Genomic DNA, 15,796 nt, shown 5'->3' with positions numbered 1-15,796 from the left:
GGAGCAGGAGGAAGTTCTGGGGGGGTCTCCACGGGGGCAGAGGCCTCTGTGGTCTGGCCAGCTTGATCTTTCTTCTCCCCAGCAGGCTCTGGTCTGAGGACTGGAGAAGGTGGTTTTAATACTGGATCTGGTTTTGGCTTCTCTTCTGGGAAAGGAGAATAAAAAGGCAATGTTACAAAGAGCAAGGCAACCCCATGTTCCAGCTCGGTGCCTGAACCCCCTCGGTTCCCATTCCTGCTCTCTGCCAGGAAGCTCCAGGAGACACCAGAGGCACCTGCAGCTCATCTGGCATCTAAAGGAAAAGTCCAGACAGAAAAGCTGAAAACGCAACCCCTGCTATCCTGAGAAGAGAAGAATCTGGGGAGACTCACTGTGGCCTTCCCGTGCCTAAAGGGGGCTTATAAAAGAGAGGGAGAGCGACTTTTTACAGGGACAGAGAGTGGCAGGACAAAGGGGAATGGGTTAAACTGATTACACGAGAGGTTAGGAAGAAATGTATCAAAGCAAACCCCAAAATATTGTGCCCAGAGAATAACACCGAGCCCTGACCTGCCGCTGTGATCAGAGCGGCGACACCGGCCCTGCCGTGCCCATCACACAGCTCCCACAGCTCTGCTGCAGCTCTGGGCTGCTTCCCACTCCTTTGCCACAAATCTTTTAGGATCCTGCAGGAACACTAAACTCCTTCAGGCCACTGTCACACCAGCAGAAATAATTCTGGAAAAGCCAGAGGCACAAACCCTGCTCTTCAGATTAAGAAATCAAAGGCCACAACTGACCCTAAATCATCCAAATTCAGGCAGAACTGAAGAGGTTTTGCTTTTCTTGGGCTCTTCAGCTCTGCTGGATTTCCATTTGGGGCTTATTCAACAACTCAGCTGCAGGGAAAGGGTTTTTGAAGGCAAACAAAAGGATTTTTGAAGAAGAACCAAAGGGTTTTTGAAGGAGAACCCATCTGAAACTGCCTGGAGCATCGAGTCCCACCTTTAGGAATAGCTGGAGCAATAACAAGTTCTTCTTCCAGCTGTCAGCAGCACTACAGAGGACCAGGGCCAAAGCAGTAGTTTAGCAATTTAATGAGGCACCCAGGGAGAGGGCTTGGGAGGAGGAAAGAGATGGGAGAGAGTGTCCCAACAGCTGAGTTTGGTTCTGGAGGCTCCACAGAAGAAAAAGGACCCAGGAACTGGTTGAGAAAAGAAAACTTGTCACCTCTGCTTTCTGCAAGGTCCTTTGCAGGAACTCAGGGAGCATTCCTGGCATTCACAGCTTGCTATTAACAACTGCCTGGATATTCTCTCCCCGAGTCAAATGAGAATGCTCCAAAAAAAAAAGCATTTGAAGTGTCTAGAAAAACATTCTGAGAGATAAAACTCAGCAAAAATGCACAGCTGGGTTTGACACCAGTGGTTTAACTCACTGCCTTCAAACCACACCTTCTCTGGCCACAGCTCCAGGCTGTGTGTGCAACACTCCATCAGAAAAGTGATTTGAGGAGGGGGGATTTCAGAGAACAAAGGAACAGATTTGGCTAATGAGAAGCAAATCTGAACTTGAACCCCCATCCTGGAGAACAAACTTCCAAGTGCTGGAAAAGGATCACCCATCCCTGCCAAGGGTGACAGAGTCACGTGAAGTGACACAACTGGGGAGGGAAAACACAAATCAACGCGATTCATCCCGGCTGGATCAGATCCCTCTTCCTAAACATGCTGAGGTCCTTCCTCATGTTATACTTAGACAGTATTTATGGGAGCTCCAGGCTGTGCAGGAGGAAAGATCAAGAGATTTTTTTTTAAAATCTCCACATTAATATAAATTTTGCAGAATTATTCCTTGAGGGTCCTTTCACACACTCAGCAGACAGACCCTGCTGCCTCCCCCTGGAAAAGCCAGGACTGGGCTGCTGGCTGGTCCCGGTGGCACAGACTGCCCAGAGCTGGGGATGAGGAAGATTTTACTGGATACAGGGATTCCTCTCTGCTCTGTGGTGTTGATCTGACAATAACTGTTGGGCTCGCTGCCATTTTTCCATCTTTTGTCCCGATGCAAACCCTCAGGAGGCAGCACCAGTGTCAGCAGAGGGGCTTTGGAGCTTCCCAAACTCCGGGATGGGACATTGGTCTGTTTTCCACAAACCCTGTTGTACATTCTGATACATTGCAGGGTTTGGAAAGAGGTTTAAAACGAGGATAATACTCCAAACACCCCCCGAAACTGTGCAAGTGCAGTGAAAGTGGGCAGCTCTGATCCCATGCAGTTCTATCCCACTGCAATTCCTGCACAGCCTGGCCTGCAGCCAGGTTCCACATGCCCAGCCTTTGGCTTGACCTGGATTCTCCAGCAGTATCCCTGCCTCCAGCAGCCTGGCTGGTATATTCACACCAGGGGCATCTATAGGAACAGCTTGCCCCTAAATAATGTGATTTTTCAAGGTATTACAGCAGTAATTCCTACACCTGGTCCAGTGGAACGTGTCCCTGCTCATGGAAGCGAGCTGGAACGGGATGAACTTTAAGGTCCCTCCAACCCAAACCATTCTGGGATCCTGTGAAATGCCAAATGCTTGTCTTTTAAAGAAAAACGCAATGCAATGCCAAATCCAGCCTTGGGAATGACTTCAGCACCAAGCCAGCAGCAGATCCTGGCAGGGAGGGGTGGCACAGGCCGGGTCTGCCGGCACAGGACGCGGCTCCACGCCCGGTACGAGCCCGTGGGAAGGGGCCAAATGCTGCTCACTGTTACCAACAAGTGCACAACCACCCCAGGGTACCACAAAATCAGAGTGAAACCTTGACACCAAACTCCAGCGGAGGTGAAGGAGTGCAGGAGGTGAAACCTTGACACCAAACTCCAGCGGAGGTGAAGGAGTGCAGGAGGTGAAGGGCACAGGGGGGAATCTGATCCACAGCAGAGGGGACTTCAGGGAAACAACAGTGCTGGTTTTAATAAACACTTCAGTCACACATCTATCCATATCACTGGTTAGATTTGGGAAGCAAAACCAGCTCAACACCAAAGTGAAAAATCATTTTGATACCTTGGCATGTGTTTCTGGACAGCTGTGCTGCCCTCAAGTCACCAGCTCAGTTCAAATAATATTAATGGTGTCTATTAATTAATGTCTATGACTGACACCAACCCAGCACTGCTCTGCCCCCCCAGGCCCTGGCCCAATGCTCTGGGTGTTATTCCAGGGCTCTCCCTGCAGTGCTTACATAAATGTGCTCTTTAGCAATTTTTGGACTGGAACAAATGTTTGACTCTTTCTGGGATGGAACAGAGATAAACACAGGAAAGCTTGGCAGTGTTAAACCCCAGTCAAGTCCTGATCTATATTTAAACCAGCACTGTCAGAGCTCTGTAACTAAATAAACACTTAGTTCCAGTTTGCTCACAGTCCACAGAATCACAGAATATTCTGAGTTGGAAGGGACCTACAAGGATCATCGAGTCCAACTCTTGCCTAAGAAGGGATTAAGTTACAGAGAGAGAAGAGGGAGAAGACCTGTTTGTTCCTGGAGATCCATGTTTTCTAACACAGAGGTGAAATACTGTGATGGAAAGTGCTGGATTTTAAGAGATAAAGAGTTCAAGGAGCTCCTGGTCCTGGTTTAGTAGTAGGTGGTCCTGTGAGGAGCAGGGAGTTGGACTTGAGGATCCTTATGGGTCCCTCCAGCTGGGGATGTTCTGGAATTCTGTGGCTTTACAGCTCAGCATCAGTTCTCTCCAGAGGGCATTTCAGTGCCTGCATCGTGTTCAGCAGTGCCACCAGCTCCGTGGAGCACTCAGAGGATGTCCCTGGCAGCCAGAGGGACTTGGGAATGTCGGCAGAGGGGACGTGGGCCGGGAGAGCAGCTGTGCCAGAGCTGGGCAGCAGCAGCAGCAGCCTGTGAGCTGAGCCAGCACAGCCACAGTGGATCTGAGGGACACCAAACCCACCCACCCCCTCAGGTGACAGGGACAGTGAAGGTTTGCACCAAGATCCAGACAGAGCCACAGCCCCACTTCCAGGGGAGATGGGACCAGACCATCTCCCAAAGGTCCTTTCTCAGCTTCTTCCAACCCATTTCTAGACACTGCAGCAGTTCAGAGATGTCTCACTGGGGCCATAAAGGAGCAACATCTGCAGTCAGTGTTTGATTCTGAGCCACATCACCCCAGGGATGCTGCCCTTGGCCCCCCAGCAGTGACCTGCTGCAGTTGGGATCGAGGGACATCACAGAGCTTGGCTACCTCCCTTTTTTTCCTAGAGCTGTGCTGCTGTGGGGCTTTAGTTCTTCTCTCCCAGGTGACAAGTGATAGGACAAGAGGAAATGGCCTCAAGATGTGCCAGGGGAGGTTTGGATTGGATATCAGGGGAAATTCCTTCATGGAAAGGGTGGTCAGGCACTGGAAGGGGCTGCCCAGAGCAGAATCACCATCTCTGGAGGTGTTCAGAAACCTTGTGGATGTGGCACTTGGGGACGTGGGTTAGGGATGAACATGGCAGGGAATGGTTGGATTTGATGATCTTGGAGGACTTTTCCAACCTAAGCGATTCCATGATTCTAAATACTCTGAAATAAAAGGTCTCAGCAGGCTCAAAGTTTAAAGGCAACACTCAGGAGGAGAAGATGGAACTTCCCAACTTCCCTGCACAGGTGGCTGCAGGTGGAACCCTTGGAGGCTGTGACACCCTGGATAACCAGGAAGCAAGCAGTGGTGACAGCTCCATATCCCAACACCCAGCCCACTGACAGGAAGCTGGACACACATCAGGAATTAAGCTTTGAATGGCTACGAAATTCCAGTGTGGGAAGAGCCCTGGAATGTCCATCAGCTCTCCTGGGACACTCCTCTGAACAGTTTAAAAATATCTCCCTTCCAATGTATATCCCAGAATATCCTGGGCTGGAAGGGACCCACCAGGATCACCAGGTCCAACTACTGGCCCTGCACAAGAGATCCCAAAATCCCACCCTGTTCCTGAGAGCACTGGCCAAGGGATGCTTTTTAAGAAACTTTTTCCATCTGTGCCATTTTTACCAAAGTCAGCAAAATTTGCTCTGGGCTTTATGAGCCACTTTGCACATTAATTTTTATTTTTTTTTAATTAAAATTGCCCACTCCTTCAGGACAGACACACGAGCGGCTCTGGGGGAGCCACATGATCCTCTGGTTCTGTGCCATTGCTATGGCTGATTATCCAAATTGATCCAAAGCCTCTCTGGCTAAAGCATTTCACTGAAAACACAGTGTTTTCTGGAGGATGGCACAGGGGTGAGAGGAGTTTCACCCTTCTACGTACTTTAAAACAACGTTTAGGACATAGAAGCTCAAAGACAATTATTTTTAACATTAGCAAATTCCAATTAATCCCCTTAGCAACACACTTCAGATGTTCCACTGGAGAGAGAGAGAAGTCCCTCCCCTCCTATTTCTGCTCCCTGCTTGTCTCCCTGCCAGAAACCTTCAAACTAAAACAAGAAAGGAGGGGAAAAATAAGCGACTAAAAATAATCAGGGAGGAAACCTCCCCGAACCAACCTTGCTTGGGGGCGGTGGCCGCAGTGCTGGGGGTGCTGGCAGAGAGGTGGGGGGTCTCCACGGCCCCAAATCCTGCAGGGCTGGGCTCGGGGACCTGGCTGGGCACCTGCTGGGGGGGAAGGACAAAGGGGTGAGAATGAGCCTGGGAACAGGAAAACACGGAGCAACAGGCAAGTGGGGAGGTGGGAGAGGGGGGGATAAAGAGGAAAAACCAAAGGCAGCAAAAATAAAGAGGAAAGATGCACAGGTTGGTTGGATACGTTCAAAAAGTACATGGGAAGGGGAAGGAAAGGCAGAAGGGAGAGGGGAAAAAGAACAGCAAGGAAGAGACAGCACAGCACAGCTGTCAACACACTTGGTTCTCCCAACGTTTCTTCCAGGGGCAGCAGGAATGTCCCTCCATGTAGGACACACACCAAGGCTCCTGAATCTCTGTGATTTAAGTTTCCAGGGGCAGCAGGAATGTTCCTCCATGTAGGACACACACCAAGGCTCCTGGATCTCTGTGATTTAAGTTTCCAGGGGCAGCAGGAATGTCCCTCCATGTAGGACACACACCAAGGCTCCTGGATCTCTGTGATTTAAGTTTCCAGGGGCAGCAGGAATTTTCCTCCATGTTTTTACGTTCCCTTTTGGGACTTGACTCCTTCCTCAACTGATCATTTATTTCAGCCACCTCAGAGATTTCATGTCTATTTATTTCCTTTTCTCTGTATTTATCCACTGGTGATGTGTGTAGGAGTGTATGAACAGTGGACAGATGTCTCTCCCTGCACACACATCACTCATCAGCAGGAAAATCGCCCAGTTTTGGGGTGGTTGTATGAAAAAATCACCCACAACCAGCCTTGGGGGTGGGACCTGCAGGGCAACATGAGAATAAAACCAACTGGGCAGCAATTTAAGGCAGAGCAGGAGGAGCTGATTCCCAAACAACATGGAGAGAGCCTGAGATTGTCTGTGTGGAAGAAAAAAAGCTGCAGGACCAGCAAAGTATGAAGAAAGACTGAAGGAGCCCCAGCCTGTGGCAGAGAACACATATTTTAATTAACTCCCATCATTAATGGGCAAACACTTCACTTGTGTTCATGAAGGTTTGGTAAAATCCTTTTTATTTAATCTCAGAATTTAAGGAAGATTAAGTAACTGCCCCAACTCCCTCAACTTCAAAGGTGAGACACTTGTTTGAGTGAACACAAACAGGGCAAGGTAGCTACAAAATCCCCTTAATTACACACCAGGGACCAGGAAAAGAAGAAAATGGGGCTAAATCTCAATTTCCTAATCCCAGGTAGAAAGCCAGGCAGCTCCCTGCAGGTGTCAGCTCTCACCCAGCTCCGCACCCAAAAACTCCTCTAACATCGACAAGAAAAGGGATTTTTTAAACAATCCAAACCCATCAGAATGCTCAAGACATGGGTGTCTAATTCCTGCTTTCACACAGGCTCTCAGAAATCCAAGAAAAACTTATTTCCCTATGCAAAGAAACTCTCTGTCAACCTGCTTCTCTTCTTTTTCCCTCCCATTTCCAGCTGTTCCAGCTGTTTCACCTCCACAGAGCAGGGTAACAATGGAATTATCTTCAAGGCACTGATTTTTACCATTTCAGGGGGATTGGGAAAAAGCACATCTGGAAAAATAAGAACCAAAATCTCAATAGGGGTGAAGGGTTGAAGTTTTCTTTGGGATTGCTCCTCTTCCAGGAACGAGCCTGATCGGTCAGCTGGAGAATGGATGAAGAACTGCAGCCCAACCTCCAGCTGAAGGAAAGGGGCCAAGGAAAACCCAGCTTTACAAAGGAGCAGGTTCAAAGAACATTTTCCCCCTTGCCCTCAGCAGATCAGGACTTTCATTTTATAGGAAATGTATGGATGAAATCCATGGGGAAAAGGAAAAGGTGACAAGAACCCCATGAATGAAAGCAGACCAGTGAAGAAGAAACTGTGAGCCCAGAAACTTTGTGGGTCAGGAACTGTATTTCCTTAAGAAATGTGGGAAACACTCATCTATTTTGTGGGAATGGTCGTGCAAATGAATAAGTGGTGCTTCTGCACTGAGCCTTGCAGCTGCAAAATGGAGCATTTAGAGACTTTCTAGGAAAAAGTCCCATTGAAAATCACTCTGTGATTTATGAGGCTCCAAGGGTTGGCTCTGGGTTCTTCCACCCCACCAGAGACCCAGCAAACACAAGGTCTGACAAACTCATTGAGACCTGGGAAAGGTTTGCCAGGAAAGTAAGAGCATTTACTCTTTAAAAAGTGATTTTCTGTGGAAGTCAGTGCTGAGGAAACACTATAATCAGATCCTGGTCCTGGGTTTTCTTCACTTTCCCAGCAAAAAACACAGTGTGGAAAGTAAGTGTTCAGCTAGAAATGGACAGATAATATCTCCACGGCCCTCCAGCTTCTTTTGCAGGAACTTTAAAGCACTTTCATTGCTAAAAAGTAATTAAAACCCACTGTTGGAGCACTGGGAAACTCCATCTAAAGCACTTCTCAGTCAGTGATGCTGAACACGGAGCAGGAGCTGCAAAAAGCACAGAAATGGCTCAAAGCACAGGGCTCATCTTGGCAGCAAAGCTCATTTTCTGGACAATTCCAAGAATTTTTTGCTATTCAGCACTTAATCTATTGAGAGAAGAAGGTGCTTCAGGCTTGTGTTAGTGAAGCTTCAGGTTTTACTGAAGTCAAAAAAAAAAGTTTTGAGTTTAAAAAATCAAAAAATAATTTGAATTTAAATGGAATATGGAACATTTGGAAACCTATTTTTATTATAAAAGCGTTTCTTTTACAAATACAGGGGACAGGGAGTGGTCTACAGCAGTGCCTTCCTGCACTTCTTGAGGAAGTTTCTTCCCCTGTGCTTGGAACATTTAAATAGGAATGTGATTCCAGGATCACATAAAGAAGCTTTATTAGAATTTAGTGTCATTCTAAAATCTCACTGGACTGGGAGTCACGTTGATTAGATGAGGAGGGGATGCCTTGCCAAGCCCTGAGGTTGTACATTCACATCCTGAGGGTTCAACCAGATGCAATCCCACCAAGCCCCTCAGGGGCAGGGGGTGGAACAAACCACAGCAGCTCTTCCAGGAGCTGCCCATAAACCATGAGCATCTCTGTAGTTATGGCTGAGTACTGAAAATTCCCTGATTTGAGCCTGTTCAAAACAGGAACACCCACACTGCTGCAATTCAGCCCCTGAGCACAGTTATTAAGGCTCTATTTAATTTCATCCAAGATATTAAACGTGCTCCCAAGACTTGATTTAGAGAAGCTGTTGGGACAATAACTTGGAATTTTCCTGGCTTAAGTGGGCTTAAATTTTCAGTTATGTTACACTAATGAACTTTTTCTAGGGAGCCCAATTTCAGAGCTCTTCTGTGATTACCAAGAGTGGTTCCAAGCACCTCATCAGAAGGAAGGCTGGATATTAAACAAAGGAGTATTTGCATACCTTGGAGGAGGTGATTGGACATCACTGCTGTGCTCTGCATACAAATTACAGCCCGTCAAAATTCAGGCTTGTTAACCTCCTCTTGAAACACATTTATTTCCTTCTGGTTGACTTAATTGTAGTGTCTTAAAATAAATTTCAGAATGTAAGAAGTGCCTGGATTCGCTGCACCGGGCAGGAACACCACGGGAAGCCTGGCTGGTTCCAGCTCTGCCCACTTCCAATGGGGAAAGTCGTTTAGCAGGAAGAAATGGGAAGAAGATCTTCCTGGGATTCCAATGTTTGACACCTACAGTGCCTCCTCTTATGGAAGGAAGTTTAATGGGTGCTGCCCACGATGGAGGAGGAGAAAGCAGGTGACAAAGCACAAGGTGGTGCCTTCAGGTGACAAAAGGATTTGACTGAGCCTGGGAATGACTGAAATCCATAACTATCCCACTGGCCTCATGAGGGCAGACCTGCAGGCCAGGCTCTTGCTGCACCTCAGTGGTCCCAGTTACACCTTCCTGGAATCTCAAGCTCCCACCCCAGCACAATCTCCAGGCAAGGTCGTGCCTCTGCCTCAGCACAGTCAGCAGGAAACGACTCACACGTGGAGGGGAAAGGAAGGTTTCAGCTCAAAATAGGCTGTTTCACCTAAAAAGTTGGCAAAAGCTGGTGACATCCAACAGGGAAGAACATGGAAGAAGAAATCACACCCCAGCTCCAGCCAGGCTCTGACCCACAGCCCCCCCATCACCTGGAGAACCTTCATGGCTTCTGCTCAGGCCCCCAGGCAGAGACTTGAAGGGGTCAGACTCAAAGGTCTGTGACAAGAAGGGATTTAGGAGCTATGGAGAACGTCAGCTTGGGATATTTATGATTTTTCCCATATCAGAAAAATGAGTTTTTAAGTTTGAACACAGAGAGGCCAAACGTGACAGATTTATCACAGCTCTTTGAGAAAATTCCCAAGTCCTGCTCCTTCTGGTGACTCCAAACCAGCACCACTGAGGCAGAAAGTCTTTAGTTTGGACAGAGATGCAACTGAGGGTGTATAATCAATCACATGTGTGACATGGACTTTCCCCAGGTGCACAGGACTAATAGAAAAACATCTCATTTCTCACAGATATTCTGGCTCCTCCTTTAACACTGAAACTCTTCACAAGCTCTGAAATCTGCTGCTGATCCAAAGGGAGGGGGGATTGCAGCAGCACTGCAGCTCCACACTGACGAGCTGCAGGTGGTAAAAACGACCAAATTTGGGAAAAAACAACGATCCTTGAAGAACATGGATAGTTTAGGAGAATGCAGGTGCTGGGGATTGACAGCAAAGCAGAGCAGAGCAGAGGCCCCGGGAGGAGGAACCTTCGCTACCTGAGGCGGAGTCGGGGTGGAGGTGGGTCTGACGATGGGGGGGGTGGGGTTCCTGCTGCCCCCTCCAGACATGATTTCTTCTGTTATGTCTTTGCCTCCCTGGTTTGGATCCCGGATTCGGATCTGTGGGATTGAACACAGAAATGATTCAAACAAGACCCCTGGAGAGCAGCGTGGGCAGGACACGCTCCCAGCGCACCCCAAGCACCCGGCGCTGGGTTGAGCTGGGGCTCAGCACGAGCACTGGGATGGGGATTCTTTCCATAACTTGAAATGCATGGCATGTCATCCCTTCATCTCCAAACCTCAATTAATCAAAACCTAATTTAATCATCAACCACAGCAGGTGGGGCTAAAATACGTGCCCCTTGTAATCCAAATGTGGTCTCTGCTGGGACGGGAGTTTCCTGCAACTTAGGGGATTTGGGGGACAGTTCAGGTACTGAGCTGAACTTGCCAGGCAGTGAAAAGGGCAAGAATAAAACAAAGGCTGTGTTTTACCCTAATGTGAAACTCTGTGATTTTGCCAACCCAGCTGCTGGGAAAGGGGAAAAACAAATCAATCATTGCACCAAAACAGAGGGAATCAAACAAAAACACTGAGAGGAGGAAAGGGAAACTGCAAGAACAAACTAAAGTCCTATAAAACTCAGCAGCATTTAGGAAACAAGTGGGTTTTTGTGAGTCTCTTCACAGCCCCAAAATGGGAAGAAAAGATATTTTCCAAAATAAACCACTCCAGAACACACTCACTGAACCCTCAATGACACTTGAGCCAATCCACATCCCTGGACACGGGGAAGAGCCAAACTGTCTGGGATAATGTGAAACAGAGCTTTCCATCTTCAATAAGAATTGGAGAGTCTGATAAACCTGAAGCCAGAGCTGCTGTGACCGCCCACCTTCTCCACAGCTCTTGGCTGAACTCTCAGTAATTCCATGCAGAAATCCAAGCAAACAACTCCAAGCAAACCAAGAGACACCAGAACCCTTCCCTCTGGAAACCACCATGCTCTTCATAATCCCCCCATGGCAGGGGCTGGAACTGGATGGGTTTCAAGGTCCCTTTCAGCCCAAACCCTTCTGGGATTCCGTGATATAAAACCAAACTGCAGAAGGGTTTTGTGGTTCATCACATTCAGTACCGTGGGGTGGCTGCTCCACTCTGGGTTATGAAGACACAAATGCACACATGGCACTCAGGATGTTTGGCTTCTCTTATTTTTGATGAGGTTTTCCTGCTAAAACATTTAATTAACCACAGCAACAAGGACTTGAGAGTTGGCATAAATTCCTGCCCTCTCCTCCCCCGATATGGAGTCAATGCCACTAAAACAAGCTTTCCCTGCCTGGAAGTTACTTAAATACTCACCTAATGGTGGATGTGGGGGTGGGTACACCAATACATTTAATTTTTCTTTAATTTCCCTCATTTCTTCCGTTGCAACACCAATTAGCAAACTGAAATAGTGCATTCAGAGAGAAGCATCTCGGGCATTTAAAATCCCTTTTCTGCCTCAAAGAACTCGGCTTTGCTGGCACAGAACTGCCTTAATCCCAGCTGAGCGTGTCTGATCAGCTCTGCATTTCAATGGCATCAGGGATCTGGGCATGTCGTGTTTGGGATGCTGAAAAGAGACTCCTGGGGACTGAAGAGGTGACTACAGAGCTGCAGCCCCTGTGCTGAGGGCAGCCCCAAAAAAGGCCTTTCCTGGGAGCCCAGCTCAGCTCTCCCAGTCTCCTGAATCACCTCAGATCACCTTCAAACCTCCAAAGATACAAATATTCTGCATTTTGAGACATGCCCATGTCCCTTTTTATATTTCCTCCCCCCCTCCAGGAAAGAGTTCTTTTAACATTTCCAAACCACTCTCACACACAGACTGGTGTAATTTCCTTTTCAAACTTTACAAATTATTCATTCACCAGTTCAAGTCCACCCTCATCTTCTGTTTAAACCTTACATTCTCCCTATGTACCTTTACTGTTCCCCACCATCCACCTGCAGACGGGTTTAAATTCCATTAATCTGTCTCCCTCCAATTCCCACCAGTGAATTAGAAAGAGTGGGAATGTGCTCTCCAAACCCCTTCCATAATGTGCTCAGGTTCTTCCGAGCCTGCAAATACATCCACAACTTACTGGTTTTCTACCTTTTCCAAGGCATAATATTCAATAATTTTTTTTTCTGTCATTTTGAACCAATTTCCAACATTCTCCCAAGCTGAGCTGAGTTTGCTCATTCCCACCTGGCTCTTTGGGAATACCCTCAGCAGCAGCACAGGCAGGAGAGGATCCCAAGCTTTGAGGGAGATGCTGCTGCTTTCACTGATGTTTATTTAAAAAACAGCAAAAATCTTTTCCTTTCTGACTGGCTGAGATGTCCCAAACTCAGAGCAGAGGGTCCCCGTGGAAAAATGGAAAATAAGGCCCAAGTTCAGCACTGTGCAATGTTTGATGACACTTGGCTGTGACAGGTAAGGTGTAACCTCTCTGGGAATCGTAGTATCCTGGAATGGCTTGGGCTGGAAGAGACCTTAAAGCTCACCTTGTTCCATGGGCAGGGACACCTTCTACTAGCCCAGGCCGCCCCAAGCCTTGGACACTTGGACACTTCCAGGGATGGGGCAGCCACAGCTTCTCCAGGCAACCTGTGCCAGGGCCTCCAGCGAAGATAAAGCTCAGTTTTAAGCTTAAGAAGGGTATTAATTTCCTTCCACCTTCCAATCCCCCAAGGAATGTGTCCCTCAGGGCCATCACTCACCGTTTTCTTCTCCCTCTTGGCGGGTGGTGGCTGCTGCTGCTGCGTAGGCACAATGATGGGCGCGGACTGGTACACGGGCTGGCTGGGGTAGAACGGTGTTCCTGGGGAGAAACAGGGATGCAACAAGAGGGAGAAGCTCAGTCTGGTTGTTAATGAACTAAAACCAAGCACAAGAGGTAAAACTGGCCACGGGCTCCTCCCTTCCTCCAAACCCCAGAACTTCTAACAACGATCTGGGTTTGCTCTCCCTCACTTCACTCAACAGAAGCTGCTCCTTCATCAAGGCAAGAGATTAATTTTTATTTAATTATTAAAATTATTTAGTTATTAAAAATCATTTAATTATTAAACCTCAACCAATTAATTACATTTATTTAATTAATTATTTCACTATAGAATTTTTAATTTCCATGGCAAAAAGGTGGCCATGTGCATCCATTCCCGAGGGCCTGTGGACACCACCAAGGCACTAAAAGACCATCCTTGGACTCCCCTGACTGACAAACAGGTGAGTTTCTTGCTGCTTTATCATTTTTTTTGCCTTCGTAGAGAAATTCAGTCAGACCAACACAAACAATTTGCAAGGTCAACTGAAGCCTGTTTCGAAGCATAATCAGAAAATATAATTACAAACAATGTTCTTCTCATGCTGCAGCTCACGACAAGCACGACCGTGGTGATTAGTGCAGAATTTCACTGTGGTGCTGCTCACACTGGAACAGCCAATATGGTTCATTATGGTTTCCTTTATGGAATGATGTTGGCTCAATAACTGAGTGCTTCAAAAACGTGCCAGACATCAGGGTGGCAGAGCAGAGCTGCCTTCTGCCCACAGATCCGCTGTCAGGGGAATGTGTGAGGTGCTGCTGGGTTCTTTTCCCTTCTAGGCATGGATATTGGATGGACTGACTGCTTGCACTTGCCCCTGGAGCAATCTGATTTATTCATACCTGATCATTCTTCAGCTGAACTAACCTTTAAATGGGAATGAAACCTGGATTGTGCCTGTAACCCAACCAGGGGTCACTGCGATCTCAGGCAAAGGGTGAAACCCAAGAAAGAGCTCAGCCCTGCACAGTCTGATTTGAGACTTCAAAGGATGGATTCCCCCAGCTGAGAGCTGAAAGCACCAGCTCTGGGCAGGCTCCCTGCCTGCAGCCTCCCTGCCTGCAGCCTCCCAGGGGGAGCGTTGTCCTGCCAGCGCAGAGCCCTGTGTGGTACAAGGTGCTCCAAGTGTTCAGTCTGGGCTGGGCTCAGTGACTCAAAAGACACCTCATTTTGAGTGTCAGGGTCGGGCAGCAGGAGCTCAGATCAGGCCTCAGGGCACAGAAGTGCCCACCAGCACCTCTCCAGCCTGGGAATCGAGAACTGCTGCCCAGAGAAGCTGTGGCTGCCCCATCCCTGGGAGTGTCCAAGGCCAGGATGGACGGGGCTTGGAGCAACCTGGGCTACAGAAGGTGTCTGTGGCAGGGGGTGGAATGGGATGAGCTTTAAGGTCCCTCCCAACCCAAACCATTCTGGGATTCTATGAACTCTCCTCTATCTCTCCTTAAAAACAGTGATGAACCTCAAACTCTTCCCAGTAACACTCTGGTGGAGCTGCCCAGTGTCCAAGCAGAGGGGGCCAGGTGAGGGGACAGGAGCCAGCCTGGGAGCCCTGGAATGTGGGAATTACCTTCATTTCTACAGACCCCCTGTAATGTGATCCCTGACAGAGAGGCAGTTCCTCAGGGAAGGACTCTTCCTTTACGAAAAATACTTAAAAAACCCAAATCCTGCAAAGCAAGAGTGAACTTCTGGGAGGAAACAGCTTCTATTGCAACAAGTCAAGTGCCCGTGTCAGTGCCACACTCTCTGCTCTCCTGCCATTTCATCACTTCCAGTTCTACAGCACCGAAGTTTTATTTTCCCTCCTTCCCACTGATCATTTCAAGGTCTTTCCCAACGCTGTAGGAAACTCCCTGACATCAGAGAATGATAAATTGCAAAACTGAGCTATAAAAATGCACTGTCCATCCTCACAAGTTTTGCTTTCATCACCTTCTTCGGGTCCTGCCATGATTTTGATATCCAGCAGCCACACTGGCTACAAATCCTGTGGTTTATGGGAAAAGGCACTGCCAGCAGCTTTATCCAGCCTGGATTGTAGATTTAGTTGTTCCCCAAGCCTGGCAGCTCCTGGTGAGAGACTGAGCATTCCCAGTCCCTCCAAATAGCAAGGACGGAACAGGAGGGAAAGATGGATGAGCACAGGCAAAGCTGCATCATCCCCTTCCTCAGCTAAACCTTCCCTGCCTGGTAAACTCTGCAGGATGGAGAGCTCCAGCTTCACCCACTGATGCTCCACAGACACAGCCACCTAAGAACAAGCTGGGACTGAAAGATTCCAAGTTTCTGTGTAAGAAAACAGGCGCTTCCAGGAGAGGAAAGCAGCCAGAAAGGAACCTTTTCCTAATTACAAGAGTGAAGACTAAGCAAGTCTAAGCAGGAAGTAGGAAAGCAGAGCTGTAACAGCAGAAAAAAATGAGGAATACTGGGCAATTTCCTCATTTAAGGGATCAGGTTTGAAGAACCATTGCAATGTTCCTTCTGGTTTTTTTCTAGGATAAACAACCAGGAAGCAGCTGCCTCGTAATTACCCTCCCTCCTTCTACTCTGAAATTGCAGAACCATGTTTGAAGGGTTCAGAGCA

The 15,796-nt window shown here is 48.0% G+C and overlaps 1 protein-coding gene across 1 annotated transcript in view; it reads right to left on the bottom strand.

Moving 5' to 3' along the window:
* The window catches only part of EIF4G3 (eukaryotic translation initiation factor 4 gamma 3), a 108,179-nt gene that overhangs the window by 45,210 nt on the left and 47,173 nt on the right, over positions 1-15,796 (bottom strand). The window contains exons 10-13 of the mRNA XM_029965222.1: positions 13,105-13,205; positions 10,341-10,463; positions 5,526-5,631; positions 6-145 (exon numbers count right to left, since the gene is read on the bottom strand). Of these exons, the coding sequence (XP_029821082.1) occupies positions 6-145; positions 5,526-5,631; positions 10,341-10,463; positions 13,105-13,205 (470 nt within the window). The remainder of the gene's footprint in view (positions 1-5; positions 146-5,525; positions 5,632-10,340; positions 10,464-13,104; positions 13,206-15,796) is intronic.

The sequence above is a fragment of the Manacus vitellinus genome, unplaced genomic scaffold, assembly GCF_001715985.3.
Source record: "Manacus vitellinus isolate BGI_N305 unplaced genomic scaffold, ASM171598v3 scaffold_92_pilon, whole genome shotgun sequence".
NCBI classification, from domain to species: domain Eukaryota; kingdom Metazoa; phylum Chordata; class Aves; order Passeriformes; family Pipridae; genus Manacus; species Manacus vitellinus.
The sequence above is the reverse complement of the archived record's forward strand: the minus strand, read 5'-3'. Positions and strand labels throughout refer to the sequence as shown.